The sequence below is a fragment of the Octodon degus genome, unplaced genomic scaffold (genome assembly GCF_000260255.1).
Source record: "Octodon degus isolate 3935 unplaced genomic scaffold, OctDeg1.0 scaffold00027, whole genome shotgun sequence".
Taxonomy (NCBI): domain Eukaryota; kingdom Metazoa; phylum Chordata; class Mammalia; order Rodentia; family Octodontidae; genus Octodon; species Octodon degus.
Genome location: NW_004524603.1, coordinates 6,961,710 through 6,985,474, shown reverse-complemented (window position 1 = coordinate 6,985,474; position 23,765 = coordinate 6,961,710). Strand labels below are relative to the sequence as shown.

At 53.9% G+C, this 23,765-nt stretch overlaps 2 protein-coding genes across 10 annotated transcripts in view; one reads left to right on the top strand and one right to left on the bottom strand.

Annotated features, from left to right (window-relative positions):
* Positions 1-7,290, top strand: part of Cul1 (cullin 1) — a 78,590-nt gene extending 71,300 nt beyond the window's left edge. Inside the window, exons 14-22 of the mRNA XM_004629013.2 lie at positions 204-321; positions 1,020-1,096; positions 1,298-1,429; positions 2,491-2,583; positions 5,149-5,196; positions 5,276-5,358; positions 5,759-5,864; positions 6,182-6,295; positions 6,769-7,290. Of these exons, the coding sequence (XP_004629070.1) occupies positions 204-321; positions 1,020-1,096; positions 1,298-1,429; positions 2,491-2,583; positions 5,149-5,196; positions 5,276-5,358; positions 5,759-5,864; positions 6,182-6,295; positions 6,769-6,849 (852 nt within the window). The 3' untranslated portion in view covers positions 6,850-7,290. The remainder of the gene's footprint in view (positions 1-203; positions 322-1,019; positions 1,097-1,297; positions 1,430-2,490; positions 2,584-5,148; positions 5,197-5,275; positions 5,359-5,758; positions 5,865-6,181; positions 6,296-6,768) is intronic.
* A 3,424-nt stretch (positions 7,291-10,714) lies between these two features.
* The window catches only part of Ezh2 (enhancer of zeste 2 polycomb repressive complex 2 subunit), a 67,458-nt gene continuing 54,407 nt past the window's right edge, over positions 10,715-23,765 (bottom strand). For 7 of the 9 annotated variants that reach the window (XM_012514225.2, XM_012514229.2, XM_023712893.1 and 4 more), the window contains 12 exons: positions 20,700-20,791; positions 19,102-19,342; positions 18,409-18,578; positions 17,975-18,069; positions 17,017-17,057; positions 16,498-16,623; positions 15,640-15,818; positions 13,621-13,716; positions 12,990-13,071; positions 12,309-12,389; positions 12,084-12,168; positions 10,724-11,042 (listed from right to left, as the gene is read on the bottom strand). In XM_012514225.2, the coding sequence (XP_012369679.1) occupies positions 10,982-11,042; positions 12,084-12,168; positions 12,309-12,389; positions 12,990-13,071; positions 13,621-13,716; positions 15,640-15,818; positions 16,498-16,623; positions 17,017-17,057; positions 17,975-18,069; positions 18,409-18,578; positions 19,102-19,342; positions 20,700-20,791 (1,349 nt within the window). In that variant the 3' untranslated portion in view covers positions 10,724-10,981. Of the gene's footprint in view, positions 11,043-12,083; positions 12,169-12,308; positions 12,390-12,989; positions 13,072-13,620; positions 13,717-15,639; positions 15,819-16,497; positions 16,624-17,016; positions 17,058-17,974; positions 18,070-18,408; positions 18,579-19,101; positions 19,343-20,699; positions 20,792-23,765 lie in introns of all 9 variants that reach the window. The other 2 variants (XM_012514226.2, XM_012514228.2) reach the window with 1 other exon arrangement.

The following is a 23,765-nucleotide window of genomic DNA, read 5'->3' as shown; positions in this document are numbered from 1 at the left end:
TTCAGTACAGGCTGCCACCACCTTCCCCAGCTGAGTGTGTTTTAATTTGAATCAGTGCATGTTCATACTGTAACATATACCTGAATGTTACTAACTTTAAGTAGCACTTTCATGCAGTTAATTATGCTGATTTCTCTAAGCATCTTTGTGTACATTTGTATTTCTGCACAAATGAATGAGACTGTGACCTGGATTCATTTCAGCAAGCTTGTGGTTTTGAGTACACGTCCAAGCTCCAGCGTATGTTCCAGGACATTGGTGTAAGCAAAGATTTGAATGAGCAGTTCAAGAAGCACCTGACGAACTCGGAGCCCCTGGACTGTGAGTATGGGGCCGCTGTGGGCTCCTTCGTTGTTGCGTGTAGCAGATGAGAGATGATAAAGGAGAGTGACAGTGTGGGGGTCCTGTCCGAAGCCCAAGGTCCTGAGGACGGTCTTTGCCAGGGCGAGGTCACAGCCCAGGCCTCTGTGTGTGCACTGAGCTGGCCCCTGCATGGACAGGCGCTGGGGCTCAGCCGGCTTCGCCCTGCTCCGGTCCATGGTGGAGCTCTTCTAATCCTCCAGACTTGGGGCAGAAGAGAGAGGCAGAGACTGAAGCCGGCCGTGCGTGGAGGTCTCGCTGCACTAGGGAGGTGGCAGGCTTGTGTGAGTCCGTCGTGCGCATCCTGAGTAAGAGGCAGAGCCTGCCCTTCTGCTGTGGACTGCGCTGCTGCTGTGGCTCGTGGGTTAGAGGTCTCGGCCCTGTAGTCGGCCAAGGCCTGGCGCCCTTGCCCCGGGGGCGGCCCCGTAGACCGACAGGGAGCCACAGCTCTGTGTCAGGCCAAGAGAAGCTCACTCCAAAGGAGTATCTGGCTCTTCCACCTCTTACTAGTCATCACTGAATAAAGTGAAGTTGTCGCTGTTCCTACCTTTGTATTCAAGCTTGGGTGCGTTTAATGTGTAATACTCAAGTTCTGTGAGCCCCAGACTTCCTCAGCCTGTGAGGCTGACTGCGTGCTTTCCTGCCTTTTCCTTCTGCAGTGGATTTTAGTATCCAGGTCCTGAGCTCTGGATCATGGCCCTTCCAGCAGTCATGCACGTTCGCCTTGCCGTCTGAGGTAAGGCTGGCTTCATCTGCTGTTGGTTCCCGGGTGGTGGGAAAGGGAGGTCGGCTATGGCTTGTGGGGCTTGGACTGCATCCCCTGGCGCCTGCAGCCCCCTAGGAGGAGGTGACAGGCCTGGCACTCATACGCTTCCTCAGCATTGCTGGCCACGCGAGCGCTCAGGGCCGATGCCTCATGAGGCTCTGCTCTTCCTAGCTGGAGCGCAGTTACCAGCGATTCACAGCTTTCTACGCCAGTCGTCACAGTGGCAGGAAACTGACCTGGCTGTATCAGCTGTCCAAAGGAGAGCTGGTAACTAACTGCTTCAAAAACAGATACACATTGCAGGTAAGATCTCCTTTTCATTTGGGAGGATAGACCCAAGGTTAAGCTCTAGTGAAGAGAGACAAGGTATAGGGGTCAGACCCGGTGACTCCCAGGATGGAATGGGGCTGTGTGTGACCCGACAGTGCAGCACAAGAGCGGGCAGCCACGTCAGCCCTCTGCTGGGGCGCTCTGGCCCGGGCACAGGACTGAGTGTCAGTGGAGACAGTGGCACTGCCACCTCAGCACACAGTGAGTGCTCTGGGGCAACTTGAGAGGCCGGAAATGCATGTAATTGGTTATGACAGCAGCTCTTAGCCTGTAACGGACAGTGTCACGTCCATAAACACAGCCAGCGTTCCAGCAGTGCTGAGCACTAAGTAATGATACCGTGTGACCTGCTCCAGTCTGTAGGCGGGAAAATGGACCCCTTGATTTACGCAACTCCCTGCATCCCAGCCTGGATGTGGCTGGCGGAGCTCAGCCAGCGAGGGCCCTGGGTCAGGGTGGCCAAGGTCTCGCTCCGAGTCTTGCTGCCTGGCATGCGTCTCGTGCCACGCCAGAGACAGCTGTGGTTTGCTGTGAACTGTGTCAGACTGGTCTTATTTTGATGTAGAGTAAAGTACTTAGGGTTGAAAATGGAAGAAGCCAGGCATGGGGCCGAGGAGGCCTGTAACCCCAGCACTCGGGAAGCGGAGGCGGGAGCGTTGCAGCGAGTTGCCGGCCAGCCTTCTGCGCGGGGAGGCCCGCCCTTGAAGCGCGCCCACAGTGTACACACACATTCATATTAAAGATCCGTGTTTCGTACCTCCGCTGACAGGTGTGTCCTTGCAGATGAGGGTACGTGCACGCATGCAGCATATTTGTATATTCAGTACAGTTTAGAGGAAAGTTCCCGGTCACTGGAGCGTTGGGCAGGCAGACAGCGACTTCTCTTTCCCGGAAGGGGGCGTCGGTGGCATCGCCACACAGATCTGCTCCTTTTGCCTCTATCTGAAGAGTTGGTTCAGCGTGGACCCTGCATTTTCACACTTTCTTTCCCACACATTTAAATTGTTCTCTCTCCTTACATGGCGGCCACAAAGGCATCCACCTTCCAGATGGCCATCCTGCTGCAGTACAACTCGGAGGACGCCTACACTGTGCAGCAGCTGACGGACAGCACGCAGATCAAGATGGTACGGCTGCCGCGGGGCGCCCAGGCAGTGCCAGGGTGGGAGGGAGAGGGTGTCTGCCGTCCAGCCTGCCACCCTCGGCCCTGGCTCCTTCAGTCCACACCGAGGGTTTACCTGCTGCACGTTGTGTAGGGGTCTGCCCCTGCGCTGGGGGCCCCTGGTTTTCAGCTTTGCCACCTCATAAGTTGCATGAAACTTGATCCATTTCTCCAGTGGAGAAAGATCCCAGTACGGGGGCTTCGTCTCATTCAGCGCTCCATCCGCCGCTGGGCATTTGGGCCGTGGCTGTTCACAGCGCTCCTCGGCGCATGCGCGCAGCTGAGTGGCTGAGCTGGGGGTGCGTACTGAGCTTTCCAGGTGCAGGATGGTTCCAGCTGTCCACAGCTTCCTGTTCCTGAGCAGGGTTAGCAGTGGAGGGTCGGCCCCTCATACCTTGATTTGTTCTGGTTTTTTCTTACAGTCACCAGTAGGTGTAGTCATAGCTCAGTGTGGCTTGTGTGTGTGTGTGTGTGTGTGTGTGTGTGCGCGCGCGCGCATGCGCGCGCGGGGTCTCACTGCACAGCTCAGACTCGCAGTGATCCTCCTGATTTGTGCCTCCCTAGTGCTGGGGTTACATGCCCGGCCTCCACCCCAAGCTCAGCGTGCCTGGGGGCAGGGCCGCTGTAGCGTGCGGTACCAGGGATCGAATCCTGGCCCCCTGCGCTTAGTCTGCTGGTACATCGCTGGCCTCAGTGTGGCTTTGATTTGCATTTTCCTAACCCTCGTATGCCTGTTGACTGCGTTTCCTCCTTAGAGAACTGCTGGCCCAAAATGGATTAGTCCTTTCATTGTTAAATTGTCAGAGTTCTTTACTAGACTATTATCAGGTATGTGATCTGACAGAAAAGCATTTTCTGGATTGTCTTTGCATTTTTTAATCAACTCAATATTAGACACATCTGTGGAACATGGACACTTTATTGTGCACACATTTTTTATTTTGATGAAGCTCTTATTTTTGTTGTTGCTGGTGACTTTGGTGGCATGTTGAAGAAATCATTGCCTAGTGAAGGTGAAGTCTCTATTATAGATGTTGGCACCCTTGTCAAAAGGTGATTGGCCTGCCAGGCGTGGTGGCACACACCTGTAATCTCAGCACTGGGAGGCTGGGGCAGGAGGATCACTGGAGGTTCGAGGCCAGCCTGGGCTATGTAGTGAGTTCAGGGCTAGCCTGAACTGCATAGTGAGACCCTGTTTGAAAAAAGAGAAAAAGGATGTTAATCGTAGATGCGTGATACATTTCTGGATTCTCAGGGTTTTTCTTTGATCTGAGTCTCTGTTTTAGGCCAGTACCACGCTGTCCTGGTGACTGTTGTAGGCAGTTTTGCATTGGCCTCGCCCTTGTTTCCACACACACAGTCTTGTGTGGGCCCTTCCCTGGCCGCAGGGACCTGGGGTCAACGCACCTGTTGGGCAGAGGGCAGCTGAGGAGGGGACAGAGGACTGGCACGAGGACCGCGGACGGCTCTGGGGGCCTCTTGGCAGGCAGCGAGGGGCGTTCCTCAGGTCTGTGGGTGCGGGCTGTGCTCCCATCTGCTCCAGTTATCTTTACTTTCATTATGTTTTACAGTAGGGATGCATCTTGCATTTCTTTGGTAAAGTCATTCCTACTTTTATTTCTGCTGCTGTTAGTATTTTCTTGATTCCACTCTTTGAGGGCTCGTTTTAGTGTGTAGGGGTTCAGCTGGACATCATGCTGATCTTGTACCCTGGGGCCTTTTTAGCTCACCCATGAGCTGTGCAGGGCTTGGGGGTTTCTTTACAATTCTTTAATAGACCACCACAAATGTGGACGGAAGCTTCAGATTTTGAATTTTTGAATTAGGGGTGTTCAAACAAAAATGTCTATGGAAATAGTCCAAGCGAGTCAAGTCTTTGAAAACCAAGTGTGAAGCACTTCTGAGCCCACAAGCACTTGAGTCTCGAACTTGAGATGATCAGCTGAGCGTGGTCTGTGTGTGCCCTCCTTTCCTGTGTCAGAGGAGGAGACGACACTTGGGGTGACCCTGTTGCTGCCCAGGTGTTGCAGGGGGCGTGCCTCTGCTGTCCCCTCAAGGCCACTGCTCACTTCATGTTGGAGTCCCTTGCGGGGCTGGGACGCCATCTGTCCTTGCCCGCTCTTGTCCCTGCCTGGCACTGGCTGGGCTGAAGGCCTCCCTCTGTGATGGCTTTGACCAAGCGCCCGGGGGCCAGCATGGAGCCACCGCTGTGCTGAGGGGAGACCGACCAGAGGGGCTGGGTGCAGCTGTTCTCGGGTTCCCGGTCCTCCAGGGTGCTTGGAGACCAGCACTCCAGGCCAGGTGCCGGCTTAGGAAGCAGCGTGCCCTGGACGCTGGTGGACACAGAGTGAGGTTGTCTGGAGTAGGTTGTGAGGGCTTATTACTGCGAGTCAAGGCCACAGAGGAGTCGCGGGCGGGGCCGAGGGCGAGGGCGCAGCCTCAGGCCACCTCTGCACTCTTCCTTGGGCAGAGGCAGTGCGGCAACCCAAGAAATTGCCCTTCCTTTAACTACTTTTTCTTCTCTAATCAGGACATTTTGGCACAAGTCCTACAGATTTTATTGAAGTCGAAATTATTGGTAAGTTATGTGTGGTGAGTGTTAAGCCCAAGGAAAGCCATATCCTGCGATTTATATGGTAACAGGTGTTTCCTTACAGGTCTTGGAAGATGAAAATGCGAACGTTGATGAGGTGGAATTGAAACCAGACACTTTAATAAAATTGTATCTCGGGTATAAAAAGTAAGAACAATTTCATAAGCGGGTCACACAGGGTCTGCAGGGGGCCTCCCCCCAGCTCTGCCTGGACCTTTGGGCCTTGGGCGTTCCTCGCCTGGCAGGTGGGGCTCCTTGCGTGGCCCGGCTGAGTGCTTGTGCGTCCGTGGTCTCCTTGAAACTGGGAAAGCAGACATGAGCAGGGCGGGGGCGCTGGACCCAAGTGCCCCTTTCTTTGATCCAGGGTCTTAGGTTGTCCAGGCTGGCCTGGAACTTGAGGCCTTTCACCTCTAACAGCCGCTGGCAGGGCGGAGGCCAGAGGTGGGAATATCCGGGAGCCTTCGCCTCTGTCCAGGGCCGGGCAGCAGCCGCTTCACTTGCCTGCCTTTAAAGCCACAGCGGTCACTGTTCTCGCTTTTCTCCCCAGTAAGAAGTTACGCGTTAATATCAATGTGCCAATGAAAACAGAGCAGAAGCAGGAGCAGGAAACCACGCACAAGAACATCGAGGAGGACCGCAAGCTCCTGATCCAGGTGGCGGGCCGGCGGGCTGCGTGTCCCCATAGGACGTGGCATCGGGGCCGTGTCGCTAGGATCTGGGCTGGGGTTGGCCAGGGCCCAGCCAGCACTGGCCTGAGTGTGGGCAGGGAGGTGCGGCCCTGTGAGGGGTGGAAGCAGTGTTGGGGGCCAGGCGGCCTCCGTGGCTTCAGATTGAATCCTTTTGTTTTAATGCCTGCAATTGAGCCACATTCAAACCGTCCGAGGCCAAGGCTTTCCCGTGTGGTCCGAGCCTGTGCGGGCAGGGGGCCCGCCAGCGACACTGCCTTGCTCACGGAGCCCATCCCGCGCAGGCGGCCATCGTGCGGATCATGAAGATGAGGAAGGTCCTGAAGCACCAGCAGCTCCTCGGTGAGGTCCTCACGCAGCTGTCCTCCAGGTTCAAGCCCCGAGTGCCGGTGATCAAGGTGGGTGGCCTCTGCCCTGCTCTGACGAGTGTGCACCGCATCACTTGGGGTCCCTGTCTTGCGGTGTCCGTGTCACTGGGTCCACTGCTGTCACCACACAGGTGTTCTGCTGTCAACATGTCACCCACCTTCGGCTCTTTTGTTCTGGGCTCCCCGAGAACAAGCAGGAGCTCACGGGCCGTCCGCAGCAGGTGGAGGTGCGGTGCAGCCCGGCGGCAGCGAGTCCCGGCCCCTCGCACGCTCCCAGCTCTCTGGGGCGCTGTCCTGCTCCCACAGCCAGGCCCGGGGGCCCAAGGGCTCCGTCCACACCAGGGCTGTCTGGAGTGGACTCAGTCAGCTCAGCAGGTGGCGCTGAGCGGCAGAAAGTGGCGCAGCTCCAGGCCAAGTGGCTGTGTAGACCCGGAGCGCAGGTGCCCGGCATGTTCTGACGTGTATGTTTTCTTCCTCTTCTCTTCTTCAAAACTGATGTCCAGAAATGCATCGACATTCTGATCGAGAAGGAGTATTTGGAGCGTGTGGACGGGGAGAAGGACACCTACAGCTACTTGGCCTAACCCCTGTGGAAGGTCTGAGTGCGGCCTGGCAGGCAGGTGGGTCGGCAGGACAGCGGGGACCGCTCGTCACAGCAGCCACCGCCTGCCGCATGTGGACCTCCCTTTTTAACTCTTGAGACCAGGAGCCTCCGCTGGCCTCAGCCTCCCAGCAGAACTGCTCAGGACGGATACATTTCAAGTCTACATACGGACACCGACGCCATTTAACCTAATTTAAGAACGGAGGGGCTGGCCCTCCGCGGAGGGCTGCATGCTACTGCACCCGCACCAGTGCATTGGCCACCTGCTCCAGGCTGGCGGCGGAGGCGCCTGCAAGGCGGCAGCACTTTGACAGAAGTCTGAATGGGCCCACGTGTAATCTGCTATGGAAACCATTTGTATAGTGTGTTTCATTTTTTAATGTGTGAAAATGAAAATTAAAGGATTTCTGTACAAGTCGCATTTGGCTGTTTTAAATCTAATTTCTGCATGTAAACGATAGTGCCGTGTAGTCCTCTGCGCCCTGGCCCGAGGGCCACAGGCCTGTTCCACCTCCGAGCTTGTTACCAAGATTCTTTCCAGCAGCTTGGGTTCCAGACCAGGCTGCCGACCCTGAAGGCCTACCGAATGCTGCGGTGCTTGCTCAGATTAGGAAAGAACTGCTCCCCCCGTGCCTCCCTCGCGTGTGCTGGTCCTGCCCTGTGGCCAGCTTGGACCGGAGGACGGCTTCTGTTCTCTTCCCACTGCTACCTCCATCCCAGGAGGAGCTCGGGGTCCTGGCTTTCACGGTATCTGTGGCAGATGGGGGGGGCCTTGTTCCTGCCCCTCCTGGGCCTAAGTGTATGTCCCCACACATGCCCTGCGGCGCGCTGCCCAGACACCCCAACTCCCTGGCATCCTCCTTTGTTCCTGGGTGCTGTCTGAAGTGGTGGCAGGAGACAACAGTGGTGCAGACGCTTGGCTCCCGTTGGCTTCATTTCCTCCTGGATGCTCAAAGCGCCTCCGGTTTCTTAAGCAGCACACAGCTGGACACCTGTGGCCAGCTGCTGGGTACCAGGGTCTGAGCAGAGGCAGTGATAGAAGTCCCTGGGGTTCTCGGAACAGCCTGATGTGAAGTGCACTAAGTTTCTGCACCGTCTGTCCTCCTGCGATGTCCCATGTACAACCAGGTGGGAGTAGGAAGACCAGAGCTCCAGGGACAGCGCCCAGAGCCCATGGGGCCGCAGATGAGGCAGCAGACAAGCCGGGGGGTGCGTCAGTCAGGAGCAGCGCTGGGTTCAGCAGCCTCTGGGGCCAGCTGCCAGGTAAGTGCCTGGCAGGCAGCGTGGTGAGTTGGACAGTGGGCACGTAGGTGGGACAGGGACTGCAGCTCAAGCTTGTTGACTTCTATCCCCACCTCACCACCCTGCCCAAGGCCAGGACCCCTGCTCAGTCACTACTGCAAGCCCCCATAGGTGCTTGGCCCCATGCAGGAGACGCCTGTGACAGCAGCTCAGGGTTTTGCAGCACTGGGGTTTGAGCCCAGGACCTTCGCACTGAGCTAGCCCACCCGCTGGCAGCAGCCACAAGCCAGGCAGCTGCTATTGGGAACCTGCACTCCCGTTGGGGATTCTCAACTCCTGTCTCCACCTTTGGAGAGAACGTACTTAACACAATACCGTGGGTGTGGCCGTGTTCAGTGTCACCAGCAGTGCCTGTGGAAAGGCGTGGGTGTACTGTGCGCCCAAGTGGGCCTCCTCCGCCCCAGACTTGTCCCCAGAGCACTCAACTTCATTGGTGTACCTGTCACCTGTCATGGCCAGTGTTTATCTTGGGTTAATGGCCAGACAGGTTAGGAACAAGGTAGCATCTATTTTTATACCCTATCAGCAACTTTATCCCTCCGTAAATTCGTGTTCTGCCTTGGGGGTTGAATGCAAATCCCAGAGGGGTTACCAGAGCTGGGGCCTGCATGCAGATCCCAGTCCTGAGGCCACGAGTAGGCATGACGAGTCCAGGGGCCTGCAGTGTACACTTGGCCACTGCACAGTCACTGCCTGAGGGCCAGCAGCCAGGGCTGCGGAGCAAAAGAATGGCAGGCGCGGGCAGCTCCAAGACCAGCAGCTCCCCAGTGCAAGTAAGGCATTGCTCTCGTGCACTGTCTCAGCACTGGCTCCCGACTCCTGCCACAGGGAGCCCGGGCTCCAGCCCGAGTATGGCCGTGGCACCGGTCCTGAGCTCCCCAAAGAACTGCAGTGGCATCCACAGGGGCAGATTTGGTAGGAAGCAAACACGGCCCGTGGCACACCCAGCCCGCAGCATCTGTGTCCTGGAGGTCCCTGAAGAGGGGTCCCTGGACTGCTGCTGCTTCGCAGCTGGCTGGCTGCCGTGCCCCGAGGGCCAGGAGCTGGGCAGAGGAAGAAACAAGTCCAGACATGGGCACTGCCCTGCCCTGCTCGGAAGGACAACTTCTCAAGACTTATTTCGAGTCTACCTGAGACCTCCACCCCACCTTCCAACCCAGCTCCTGGCCAGGGTGTACAAATGACCTCCAAACAGGTAAGCATGGGCGCCCTTCTGCTTCCAAGACAGATCTAGATGGGAGCTCTCACTGGCTCATTGCTTTTTGTGTACTGAGACATTGCACTATGGAATGAATTTAGGCCAGCCTCAAACTCGTGGCAATCCTCCTGCTTCAGCTTCCTGTGTGCTGGTTACAGGCGTGTGCCACCACGCCTGGCCCTAACTAGCATTTATTCCCACTCCTTCCAGGAAAACAGCAGAAAGCTGAAACTGTCCTCCATGACTTGTCATTCATCTGCTTCACTCCGACACTGAGGGCTGGCGATAAACTGAGCCACTCAGGCCCAAGCCGTAGACAGGTGGTTGTGACACAGATCCCAGGGGAAAGAAAGCATCTGACGGGCAGCACCCTCACCCTTCACCTGTGGCCCACCCACAGCCTTGTGTTGCACGAGCCAGCCAAGGAGGCTCCGGGAAGCGCACCCCTCAGGGCAGCGGGAAGCAGGCACTGGCCACAGCTAGAATGCGGGCTGTACACCATGAGCGGGCCGGGGGCGGGGGGGACCTGACCACAAGGGCCATGCCTCCTGCACTGCCAGGCCACCTCGAGACAGACCAGCAGCAGCGTGCTCTCCAGGCCAAGGGGAGGAGCTGGAACCTGGGGTGTGGCACTGCTCCAGCAGTGGGACAGGGCAACGACAGGGCACAGACCTGAGAGGGGTGCTGCAGAGCTAACTGGGCTTGGGGGGCTGCACCCTGTGTGAGGACCCCAGAGAGGCCTGGGGCTGGCAGGCTGAGCGAGGGCCCGCCAGCAGGCACGTGGGTACCCGCAGCAGGGTCCTTGAGCACCTACAGGCGCTCGGGTCCCCTGCCTGCCCTGAAAGGCTCTGAGTGCTGTCAGGAGGGGTGGGGTGCAGGCAGCCCATCTCCTGGGCCTCGGAGAGGGAGAGTGGTCAGGCTCTCAGTTCCGGGTCTCGGCGTGGCCCCCAGGCCCAGGCCAGAGGGCTGTAGGAAAGCCCTTCTTCCAGGAGAGGCAGCAGCACAGCCGGGCCGCACCGCGCAGCTTCAGTGCCACCACCTGCTTTAAGCGGCTGTGCTCTAAGCACCACATCTGGACTATGGGAGTCGGCGCCAGGTCCCAGGAAGAACCTGATTCGCCTGTCACCCTGCCTGTGGTGAGTAGACCTGCCTCCCATCTGCAGGCCGCCGCAGCATCGGCATCCACTGTGAGGCAGATTCTGCGCCGTCACGAGCTCGAGCATGTGAGCAAGTGTGGCCCAGGTCAGGTGGCATCCCAGTGACACTGTGGGCAGTGGTATTAGCTAAGCCAAGATTTGCAGAAAAGCCGAGTGGAATCTGCCCGTGTCCCCTGCCGACAGTTGACTCAACAAGAGAAGTTCAAGTATACTTTATTCAAAGTTGAAAAATGTACCATACTGCATTATTGCAAAAACCCACTGGTACAAAACACGTGGCAGCTGGTGAGAAGGCAATAAAAAGTTGATTTTTAAACTTGTTACTATAAATTACTGTTACAGTACTCTGCAAGTTCAGAATTTCAGCCCGCATCTCCAGTCCTACATTGCCCACAGTACTCAGTTCCTGCAGCTAAGGCAGCCGTTCGTTCGGCGGAGGGAAGCGGGGGCACGCGTCAGGGGATTTCCATCTCCCGCTCGATGCCCACGTACTTCAGGGCGTCGGCCTGGCTGTACCTGGAGGGACAGAGGAGGGGATGAGCCGCCATCGCCCCCACCCCCAGGCTGCCCAGTGGCGCACTCCATGGGACGGGACCAACAGAGGGCGGCCGCCTCGAGCCAGGAGGTGGGCAGGCACAAGGGCACCGCAGGAGGGCAAGCGCTGCCTGCAGCGGGAGGGCAAGCGCAGCCTGCAGCGGGAGGGCAAGCGAGCGCCGCCTGCAGCGGGAGGGCAAGCGGGGGCTGCCTGCAGCGGGAGTCCCAGGCACAAGGCTCCTTTCACCCTAGCTGTCTGCAGCAGCTGTCAGAAAAAGTCTGCAACAACTCAGAACAGCTTCTGCACTCTGGGCAACTGAGGCAGGAGGCTGCTGAGCTCAAGCACTCCTGGGGAATGCAGCAACTTGGCAAGAGCCTGCCTCTAAGTTAAAAAAAAAAAAAAAAAAACTGAATGGGACACATAGCCACAGGAATTTTAGACATCTCCACCTGGGCATGTTAAACGGATGCCTACATACACTAAGTCCTCAACTTATGAACAAGCTGTGTTTGAGAACAGTTTTAAGTGGCATTCATTCCAAGCTGACCCGTGTAAGTTGGTAACAGCGGTGTAGCTAGGCTGGGAACGCGCCCATCACACTTGGCCCACAGAGCCTGTCCACAGCATTGCCACCCTGGCCTTGTCCTCTGCACTCATTGCGCCCTTCCTATCTCAGTACCTAGCTCTGGACATGGGACACAATGACGCCAGAGGCCAAGGTGCAGCTACCGAGAGGGTGCAAGGCCCCGAGCTCATCCCCAGGGCCAGAACAGACACCAAACTCCTCGGGAAGGATGCCCCAGCGCTGCTGACAGAAACAGTACGGAGTTCAGGACGGGACTGTGCGTGATGCCACCATGCTGGCCACTCCCAGCAGCGTGAGAAATGGGCTTCATTACCTCACCAGCAAGCAGCATCCAGGCAGCTGAGGAGCAGGACAAGGACGCTGGGGGGGAAAGAGCCAGACCCACAGGGCAGTTGACCACAGCCGGCACGGCACCCCAGAAACGCTCCCCACCAACCTGTAATCGAAGAACAGCTCTTCGCCGGTCTGGATGGCCCTCTTGGCAAAGATGCCAATCCTGTGGTCGCCGTTCACCATCATGACTGCAGGGACACACGGGCACTCAGCCAGCATCGGGCCATGCAGGCTGGGTCACCCAACCTGTCCCCACCCACACCGGGTCTGCTCCCCACAGGTAGAGGGGATCTCTGCCTCGAGCTGTGACTGACTCCTCAATACTCACCTTTTGCATAGCAGTTCGGATTTACTGAGTGATTCGCAAAACGAATTTTGTTACCCTTGCGGGTTGCGTCCACCACAAAATCTAAAGAGGAAAACAAGCAGAGCCCAGTGGGTGACGCTGCGCACACACACCTGGCTCTAGTTGGAGGCAAGTCATCTAGCTTGCTGCAAGATGAGATGCCTCTGGAAGGAAGTACTGTTCTAGGCGAAAATACTTCCTTGCTAATTCAAGAGCACTTTGTCTCAAATGTTTTCGATTTATCAGCGTAAATATACATTGCTAGGCAAAGTAAGCCAAAAGTAATCTAAGTCCTCCAAACAGCAAGAACACCTGTGATCCCAGCACTCAGGGGGCGGAAGCGGGGAGCTCAGGGCTGGCCTGAACTGCATAGCCCATCGGTCTCAAAACCAAAAGCCCTCCAGAAAAGGCGTTTTCCCATCTTTACGGAATCAGCCTTCACTCTTCTGGGCTGGACTCCCTCAGGGCAAGGCTGGAAGGGGTTTCCGGTCGCAGCGCCCCTCACCGGGCAGGTCGCAGGGCCACTGGAGAAGGGCTGGTGCCTCACTCAGCCCAGGACTGCCGTCAGCTGTGGCGGGGCCTCTGCGCCCGAGCCTGTGGCTCCCCCACCCCTCCACCCTGAACGCTCCCATGCTAGCACGGCCCTCCAGCTCAGAAGCATACCGTTGTTCAGGTTGAACAGGAAGCTGCACATGTATTTATCATACACCTTGCCTCTTCTGTCTGCTTCATCTTGAGAAATAATCTGAAAAGCAAGCACAGGAAGAAATTGCAATAGGTGGTCATCAAGGCTGGCCTGTGGCAGAATCTCGACCTTCGGTCACTGCAGCCAGTGGCTCTTCCTCACGCCGTCTGTGGCAGATACAACAACCTCTGAAGTGCTCCAAATCAGGTATTTCCACACCCAAAGTACTTCCGATGGGGGAAGCACTTGGGGTGATTAAACAATTAAGAAGTTGAACTAGAGTTTCAAAGCCCTAAGATGTGCCCCCTAACTTAAGCAGATGTCAGTGACCCTGTTGTGTCTGAGTCCCTGACACGAGGTCGCAGACCCCAGAAGGGCCGAGGTGGAGCCCCGCCCTTCCTCCTTTTGGTTCCAGGTCTAACTGTGGTCAAAGCCGAGGCAGTTAAGGCACTGACCAGACCAAGCCCACAAACACCAGCAGGTGCAAGCCAGAAGCCACTTTATTTCACTTCTAATCCAATGCAGTACACCTGCCAGGTGACATCGATCCAAAGCAAAGCAGCACTCGTCATCGACAGCACCCCATGAACACAGCCGCTCGCGCCTCACCTCTCCACAGTACTCTGAGATGAATTCATTTTTCTGTACAGGATCTTTGATAAAAATCCCCCAGCCTGCTACATCCGATGGTGCCAGCAACAGATGCTAGAGAAAAAAGCAAATCATCCCGTCAAGAGGACAACGAAGACGTGGGTGGGTGACAAGACTGAAAACCAAGTGATCCCTGGAGAGCTGGGCCGGTTCTCCAGCGCCCGGACACTGCGGCAGGCTCCTAGCCCGAGGCCACGGCCCCTCAGGCGCACCCCGAGACGGCCACAGTGCCACAGTGCCTCCTGTCACCTTCTCACACCGGGAGGCTGTGGCTGTGCTGGCTTCTCGCTGCCTCAGCCCTCGGGAGCCCCTGCCATTTTGGGGGGGTTTGTCCTCCCGGCATTTCCACAGACAGTGGAAAAGCCGCCGGCAGCTGTGTCCTCACCACGTCAGTCCCATGTCCTCCCCCTCCCCCTCCAGCCTCCAGCCTCAGCCTTCTCCACATTCTACTTTTAACAGAGAACACCAACATTACCATTGGTGAGTGACAACATGACCATCAGTGAAGCCAAGCACTAACTTTTCATTATGGCTCCTTATGCTCCTCCAAGTCTTCCTGGAAGCTGGCTATGGTAGCACACACCCAGAAGCCAGTATTCAGGAGGCTGAGGCAAAAGGCTTCCACATTAAGCCCTGTGTCATCTTAGCAAGGCGCTGGCTTCAGAAAGGGGGCGGGGCATGCGGCTCACCGGCAAGTCGCCCGGGCCAGGCCCCCACACCCCTCCGATCACCAAGCCCCACTCTAGCTGCCTTCCAAGGGGAACCCTCCAAATGAAATCTGGTTGGTGAAAGGTATCTACATGAGGGTCATGTTGATAGAGTATACAGCACACGCAAGCAGATCGCCCACTCTCTGAGCAGAATGGGGGGACCCCTTCTAGTTCCAAGCGTGGAGTGAAGGGAGAACTGTGGGCTTTCGGCCTGAGCATCTGCACCATAAAACAGGCAGCACTGTCGTGGTCTGCTGCCCACACACGCAGTCACCTACACTGAACAGGAGGACCTCTGAGCTGCTGCGGGGGGGCATCTGTCCTGCAGAGACACTGGCTCAAAGGCACAGAAGCTGGAGGTCATGTCTGGCTGCGATCTCTGGCAATGGAGGGTCTGGGTCACACCCTGCATGTCCCCACCTCTCCCCCAGCCCAGCTGGACAGCCCAGGTCCCTCGTCCTGCTCCTGTACTGCTGTGTCTTCTAACTTCAGGTTTCCTCATCCAAAACACGGGCTGGTCATCACTCCCAACTAACTCTCGGGGTGATGAGGGTTAATAAACTCACAGAGCATTGAACAGCGCTGCTCATATAAAATACTAACAAATGCCAGCCGTGATGATTCAAAGCCACCCAGTGCCACGGAGGACCTCTTATCTACCTACACGAAAAAGGATGCTGGATTTCCCCAGTCCTAACTGTCACCAAAGGTTTTATTCACTAATTCTTGATGTCTACATTTAAAATCACACGTGCAGTTGCCATGCTTCCAATACCAATTCCTGGCCTAGCTGTTTAACTTGCGATGGGAAATCTCATCTTTTACTATATATAGAAAGGGACCTAAAATCATTGTTTGGTGAGACCAAGTCTCTGCGTTCTGACAGAAACCACACTCACTTACATTCGGGAGCTCTGTTAGCTAAAGGGTGAAACTCTGAGCAACGTGTTTTTTGTCTTAGCACTGTCTTTCTTCCGAGCCCAGGTCTCCCAGGCTGCCGGCACTAGCCTCAGTCTCCTGAGCAGTCAGGACCAGAGCGTGCCACAGGGCCTGGCTCGAGCCTTAGCTCCAGCAAAAAACATGTGTTCCACATCTGATGTGCCAATGGCAGCTTCTCTTAGCACCTCCCCAAGAACAGCTCACTGTTCTCTGGCCTCAGCAGTGCCACTCCAAGCTCACGGGTGCTTCTGCACCCTGCTAACTGATCTCCGGCTCTTCTGACGTGACATGGCCAAGCCAAGCACCTTCTTGGGGGGCTGCTGCTCACCTTTTTGGAGCCCCGCTGGATGCTGCAGTTCTTGCAGGACACATTCTTGCTGTCCCAGTGGTCCGCAGCTCCACACGTCAGGCAGAGGTCTGGGTCACACTCCCGGACAGCTAGGTAGCACGGGCACTGCTTGGTGTTGCACTGTGCTTTGCAGCGGCATCCGGGAAAGCGGTTTTGACCTTCAGAGATACGGTCACTGTCACCACCCCCAGCAATCCCCGTCACACACAAGCGCAGAAGGAAGGGCTGCAGCAAAGCTGTACAGAGCACCTGACCGCGTGAGGGCCCCGCCCACCCCCAGCTGCCGCTGTGCTGCGCTCTGCTCTCCATGGACTTGCTAAGTGGAGCCCAGGACTCAGGAGCCAGGCGTAGAGCAAGGACAGGGACCCAACAGTACCCATCCTTTGCCCATGCCCATGCCCACAGCCCTTCCTCCTAGGCCCTGCCTTACCCCAGCTTCATGCCCACACTGCACACCCAGACAAGCCTAGCACTGGCCACTGGCCACACACCAGTCATTTCTAGCGTCCCCAGACATGCTAACTACTTCTATAGTCCCCTCAGATTCTCTACCTCTTCCACCATCTCAATTAAAAAAAGAAAAAAGAAAAGAAAAACTGGAAAAGTCAAGTCCTTTAATTCAGACTCTGCCTAACTTGGGCATGCATGATCACCCGGTAGGCCAGCTGCTGGGGCACAGGGCAGCCAAGGGCTTGGCACAGACTTGCAGGACAAACGCATCTCCTGGTGTGGCGGAAGCAGAGGGGGCGGGCAGGTGTCTGCGTGTGGGGTTAAATCGCTCTTTTATACGGACCTACTTAGTTCTCATGCAACTGCATCACAGCATCAAATACTTACACTCTGAACTACATTGACAAAACTTTTCACAAAAATTTTGTGCTATCACACAAGGGCACGAACTGTCACAAGGCTGCCGTGGATGGTCACAGGGTTGATAGTTGTAAACATGGTTAGAGGAGCCGTCTGAGTAAAGACAACAGCACACAGCCAATGAATGCAGGCAGAGGGAGCCGCCAGCACAGCGAACGCGACAGCCTCCTCCCGCCTCCTCCTCTGGAGCAGCCTCCACTGTGCCCTGCGTGCTCCACACACAGCCCGACTTGCACACTGACGGCTCACATAGCCCCATTTCCAGAGCCTTCTTCCCCTGCTGCCTCGCAGTCTTGCTCCACCCAGTCCGCTTCCCCTTTCCCAAAGCGAACTGGCTAGCGCTTCGTCAACACACATCTTCCATTAAAACCAGCTTGATGTACAGAAGTCAAAGAATAAACCCAAACTCAGTCCAGTTACTGTTCTAAAGCAAAGGAGAATGAAGATAGTTTGAAGCTAATAATGAAGTTGAACGAAGATGCTAACCCTTTTTCAGCTGTATCTTTCTGCAGTGTGCAGCCCACAACCTGCAAAAACAGAGAGAATAAAATATAAACTTCTGCGTGACATTGGGAGCACAGTCATGACCAGCAGCTGCCAGGCTGGCTCCATCCGCTGCGGGGCCCAGGGGCTCGTGCTGCACGGCTCACTCTCACCCTCGGCCGGCAGGCCTGATGGCTTCCAGTAGCCAGGCCTCGTGCAGAGCAGGCACACCTGCCTGCCAAGTACCCTGAGCTGAACTGCATGGATGCAGGCACCTTAGCTAACTACCCATCCAACTGAACTTCATGGTCAGAAATCAAACAAAACTTAGATGTATCTTAAAGCTTGACGAAAACTTTGTTCTAAATAGCTATCAAAGACACTGACAAATCGTAATGTGGGTCTAAACATAATTTCTGAAGCATAAACAAATTGTTCCCCTTACCCACACACATCTGCTTTTTGTTTTAAAAAAGTAGGCTGGGGCAGAGGGAGCCCCTCCCAATTTTCCGGGCCCCCCACTTGGAGAGCCAGCCAGCCTGAGGACGCTCGCTGCGCCTATCGCCACTCGACAAGCCTCAGGGAAGGCCACACGCAGGCTGGGAGGACAGCCCTCGAGGACAGGTGTGCCAGGTGCACGGCACACACCAGGGAACTCGGCTCCGAGCATGAAGGACCTGGCTTAGACAGGCCCAGAGCTCTCGGCAGGACAAAGCTTCTCCCAACCAGCGGCTAGGGCACTCATGTGGTCTGTCTTGCAAATGCTACTAAATAGGTGTTTTTCTCCACCAAAATGCAGTATGGTGACATTAGCATCTATGACTCATATCATGCCACATTTACTGAAGCTGCTGTATTTCTATCAAGAAATACTAGCAACTGCCAGAAGTGTGTGTGGCACTTGGCCTGCAGGCTGCGCTGAGGGACCTGCCCCAGACAGACAAGCGTGCAGCTGGTGTACCTGTGTTTCCTCTTCTTCTTCCGTGGAGGGGTGTCCACGTCCTCCGCAGGAGCAGGTGCGATGATGCTGGACTCCTTGACTCTAAACTCATACACCTGCCAAGAGGCCGAGCAGAGGCGGGGCGGAATCACCAGGCCAGTCTGACTTGGAGCCACCCTGTGCTCGCCCGTACACACCCAGCCAGAGGCTCTGCCCAACACTGGGGCAGCATAGCAACAGAAGTCACTGCCCACAGTCACAGTCCAGTCACGAGAGCTGACACCAAGCCCACACGCTTGCTAACTTTCCAAGGGTATGATACCCAGTCTTAAGTATCTGAAGTAGGCAGAAGACAGAAGCCTAACAATAACCAGGACCCTCCTTACACTTGGACAGTGGCTGCATGCTGTCTACAGATTTGAAGCTGTTACAATTTTCTTCTCAGATATGCTCACCTGTCTGCATGTCTTGGTCCCAATCAACCTGGCAATGGCACAGAAATTATCATAGTAAGTGCCGATGAGGACCCGGAACATGGAGGCTTCAGCTCCACTCCACTCCACGTTCTCGGGAGGCTCAATATTTGGCTTCATCTTTATTGGGGTTTGACACCGAGAATTTGCTTCTACAAAACCAAATGTAAGCACTGGTTTATTACAAAATAAAATCCAGGGTGTGCTTGAGCAAAAAGAAGGGCGATAGTTATGTCTTAGGCTCAACACAATGCCAGTAAAACACCACCACCCCTAAACCATGAAATTACATATTCTTTAACCCAGCCATCTACAATGAGCACAGACATGGTGAAGCTATTAAGATTCCTGGTGAAATTCAAAGGAAAAGGGCAACTAAATCCAGGTTCCCGGCTCTTCCGTCATTCTCATATTCTAACTAAGCAAAGCTATGCTGAGGCTGAGGCTGTCAAGAATATTAAAGCACGCGATGTGGATTTCACGGTGCCTTCTGAGAAAAATGAAAGGGGAAAGGCAAGCACCGAGGGAGACGACCTGGACCCGCAGCCCCTCAGTCCCGCACACACAGACTGCTCATCGTTCTCGAAATACCCAACCGGGAAGAACTGCATTCCACACCGTGCTCCTCACGGGAAACTCGAGAGCGCACAGGCGCAGCTCGCAGGCGCGCCTTACCAGAGGAGCTCGAGGTCTCATCCTTCTTCTCCTCTTCCTCTTTATCATTGTTCTCTCCCCCAGTCTCAGTCCCTGCCTCTCGGTCACTGTCAGTGTCCTTGGACTCCAGCACGCTGATGGTGGGGGTGCTGGGCCTGCTGCTGTTGTTGGGGAGCCGGCCTCGCCTGCGGCCCCCGGGGCGCTTGGGCGGGGTCTTTATCCGCTCTGCAGTGAGGGCAGCTGCAAACTCCTTCGCTCCCTCCTATGGAAGGAAAAGTAAGCCATCAGGGGAAAGTTCTAAGACTCACTGTGGCGGGAGAAAAAAGACACTGACTATCTAAAAATACTTCTCATTTGCTTCCGATTGTTCAACACTTCCATAGGAATACACACGAAATCAGCACATCACCAGAGCAACACAAGATGAGGCAGACAGTTCTGGAGGGGGCGTTCGTGAAACTATTAACTGAGTACAATTAAAACAGTGAGCGGCACGGAACGGCTCTCTGTCCACACACACATATGCACTTACTCAGTCTACTTAAACGTGAAGCTTTTTAAGAAGCACACAGCTAATGTGCACTGTCAGACTTCCTACTTCAAGGTCCAAGACAATGCGTATTTCTTTAAAGTTATATTTAAAATATGTCAGAACACAGAACATACAAACATGCATAGCTTCGTCACTTCCTGTCCGACTATTAAAATATCCAGTATCTTTTTCCTGTGAAGGATGCACAGCCACAGGAAGACACAAAAGGAGCTTCGGGAACACAACACTAAGAGTTACATTCGCATTCTGGACAATAATCCAGTCTCAGAAAGTACAAAGCAACGCTGAGAGCATGGTGTACTTAGAAACCACAGAAACAGTTTAAAGGAGGCAAATAAATCTCTGCCTTGTTAAAGCATACTATAAGATAGTGCTCCAGAATTCCATTTTTTAGTGCAAATAGAAGGGAGAGCTTGAGAGCAGCCAACAGTCTTATACTTCATTCTATAAAAACCAAATTGCTTAAAAGTAGGATACCTTCTGCAGGTGCCATTCAATGAATCTTCTGTCCAAAATCCAACAGGCAATATATACCCATTTAGTTCCTAGGTAGGAGTGGCTTGGTTCAAAGAGGGGAAATGGTAAAAATAAGATAGTACCGGTAAAAAACAACTTTTCTATATTTTCCTAAGCCCTTACCTTTTCTCCATCACTTTAAAGAAATCTGTGAGATCTCTAGATACAGTTCAAATTACAGGGTGTGTCTAACACTCCCTTCCGGAACCAGCTATGAGGAAGGCTTAAGAACTACAACCACATACAACTACTGCTGTCTACGTGGGCAAGCTGTGCTTCACACTCCCATAAACTGTGGAAGGGGTAAGAGTCCTTGATCCTAAAGACCTTGAAATGCTGCTGCAGAGATAACACAGATAAAAAAATACTATAAGACCAACGAAGGGCTACACTGTGCCCTACGTGAGCTACGGAGAAGCTCGGCACAGAAGCCGCCTGTTATCTGGCCGTGGAGGCATGGTAAGACAACATTAACGCGGCTTCGCCACCTCCGAGGTCACCATTAAGACTCCTCCAGACCCCACCAGAACAACGAAGCACCGGGGCTCACCAAGTGCTGGTAACACTGGGGTCCGCACGGCTTATTGTCCAGAGCTGTTTCTGTGTTTTTCCGCTTGTATGTATTGGGTGTTGCATGAAAAGCTGCAAAATAAACACAAATTATCTGAATATAACTATAAAAAACAAGCTTTCTTTAAAGCTGCACTGGAAAAATCAATTAACAGATTATCATCTTGCTGATAAGTAGCCTGTGATACTTCACACAGCTTTCTTTCAAGCATGTCTCCTACTCTGAGGCAAGGCAGAAACCCAGTACGCTGTGGAATACTAACATACTTTCTCTTTAGGTACAGTACAACTGCACCTACACTATGGCTATGAACATTCATTTAAATTGACCCAAATCCTCCATGCAAGTAGTAGATATTGTAACATGAGGTTTGTGTGTGTGTGTGTGTGTGTGTGTGTGTGTGGCTGGCTCAGCCTGCCCTGGGGGAAGGGCTGGCATGGCACATGGTGCCTGGGATTGAACGGGTCCCTGCACTTGCCTGCTTGCCTGTAGATCGCTGAGCTATCTCACCAGCCCCCTTCACATGAGATTTGATTTTCTATTTTTATCAAGAGAAGCCTGCTGGGCCGGGAAGATGGCTCAGTAGACTAAGCACTTCCCTGACAAGCGCAAGGGCCTGAGTTCAATCCCTAGTTGGGGGGGGGGGGGGGGGCGCTAGCATCTACAATTTCTACAACGGTCAGCAATCTGTTCCATTGGGAAGTAGAACGATGCCACTTTCTAAAACTCACTGTTGAAGACTGAAAAGGTGAGCTGCGGATTACTAACATTTAATCCTTTTGAATCATATGCAAGTCGAAAACCTAGTGAGGGCCACAGCCTCTGTGCAGGGCAGTGAAGTGGTCAGATAAAAGGCCGCAGAGGGCTGGCGAGATAGCTCAGTAGAATAAGTGAGCTCAATCCCCAGTACCACCACCACAAAAAGAAAGAAAGAAAGAAAGAAAGAAAGAAAGAAAGAAAGAAAGAAAGAAAGAAAGAAAGAAAGAAAGAAAGAGCCTCAGAAAGATGAAAGGGCCCGAGACTTATAAGTGCTAGCTGGTGCAATGAAAGCTGCTGCGGGGGTCACAGGCGCATAGAAAGCCAGCAGCCACAGCGCCAGCCTCCAACGGCGCTTCTCACGCCAAGGCAACACCTCAGCCCACCACAATTACACATGCTGAAAATGCTCACAAATCCAAGCATTTTAAAAATATTTATAAAAAGCCAAAGTTAAGTTTCATGAGACTTGGGGCACATAAAAGCAGACTGGTAAGGGAAGGAAGGAGGAAGACGGCACTCTCTCTACTTGCTTATTTTTCTAGTGCTGCAGAACAAAGCCAAGGCTTTGTGTACAGCAGGCAGCACTCTGCCCTCAACGACATCCCAGCCCCTAAGCTACGTTTCGAAAGTAGACATTTAAGGCTGCTTCGAGCGCACAGTGAGCTTCTTCCAGGCCAGCAACCAGGTCAGCCTATATTCTGAGCAGCTGAGCACGCGGAGGTTCAGGTGGTCTCACCAGCAAGGAAGGACTCCAGCCTAAGAGACAAGCCCTTCCCTGGCAAGAGTGAGGCCGGGTGTGAGGAAAGGCCACGCTGCCAGATGCTGTTGCTACTGCAACCTGTACTCACGGAGCCGCCCGGCCCAGCCCTGTCACAAGGAGCTCACAGGCCCAGATGTGCACGGGTCTTGACTGCAGGAAAACCAGGAGCCGCAGCTGCCTGAGCTACAAGATGCTGCTGTCAGAACCCGAGACAGCAGCGCTCACCACGAGCCACACCACACACCCTAAAAGAACAAGCCAGAGTGAGAAGGGAAAACCACGCTACGTACCAAGAGAGATTTTAAACAATTAGAACTGTGTCACTTTTAACTTCATATTTCAGTTAGCTAACACTAGAAAGAGAATTATCCTTATGACTGGATTTTCCTCAAAATCTGAAACTGATTCTTCGGGGAAACTACCTGTCCAAAGAATTCCCTCTTCTAGAAATGATAACTACCTTAGACTTCCAGAAGATCAAACATAATTCTTCCAAACAGACATCTTAGTATTCAAAATGAGGAATCGGGATATACTTCAAACTAAATATAGGAAATCATGCAACCTCCCCAAGAATGGGTGGGTGTGTAGCTCAGCGGCAGAGCTCTTACCTACTCTGCACGAAGCCCTCAATTCAGTCCCCAGAACTAGGGGAAAAACATGGCCAATCAAAAAAGCCATAGGAAGAGAAATCAAGGCAAGACTACTTCTTTCTTTCTTTATTTTTTGTGGAACCGGGGATTGAACTCAGGTACTTGAGTTTGCCAGGGAAGCGCGTATTCTACTGAGCCATCTCCCCGGCCCCAAGACTTCTTAAATGATACAAAAGGAGAGAACATGGACACTCAGAGCATTTTTATTTTAAAAGCAACCTACAAAATCCTGATAAGAACTGTATCAAATTTTCAGGCAAAGGTAAAGGATAGTACACAATTCCAGTTAAACCAAATACGAAATCAAACTGGCAGCTCTAGAAAATGGTTAACATACACTGAGTAGCCCCTTAGAATCTTGCCCTTTCACCAAGCTGCGACCTGACTCAACAAGTGGCAGCAGGGGACTACAGAGCTAGAGCAAAATGGCAACCATCTATCTCCAGGGTGATCTTAAATTTAGGAAAGAGGAACACAAAGCATAATGTGCATGCGTGAGTGCGTGCGCCTCCCTCGCACTCTTGTCACTCCCATCGCCTTTGTGCTCTGAACATAACCATCACTACTGCCCTCCTGACACACTTCCTCAAAGCCTGGTCATGCGGTACATAAATGATCTCAGATCAGTACAAAATGTCAGTTAAAGTATACGCCACATTCAGTTCAACAGAACTAGATATTAAGAAATTCTCCTTGCATAGCTATAATATATCAATTCTTTTGTGCATATCACAAAAAGAACTTCACAAAATAATCCATGTCAGGCTGGGTACCTTGGCAAAAGCACCTGCCTGGCAAGCACAAGGCCCCAAATTCAATCCCTGGTACCAAATCATCACCACCACCATCCCATCACCATCACCACCACCACCA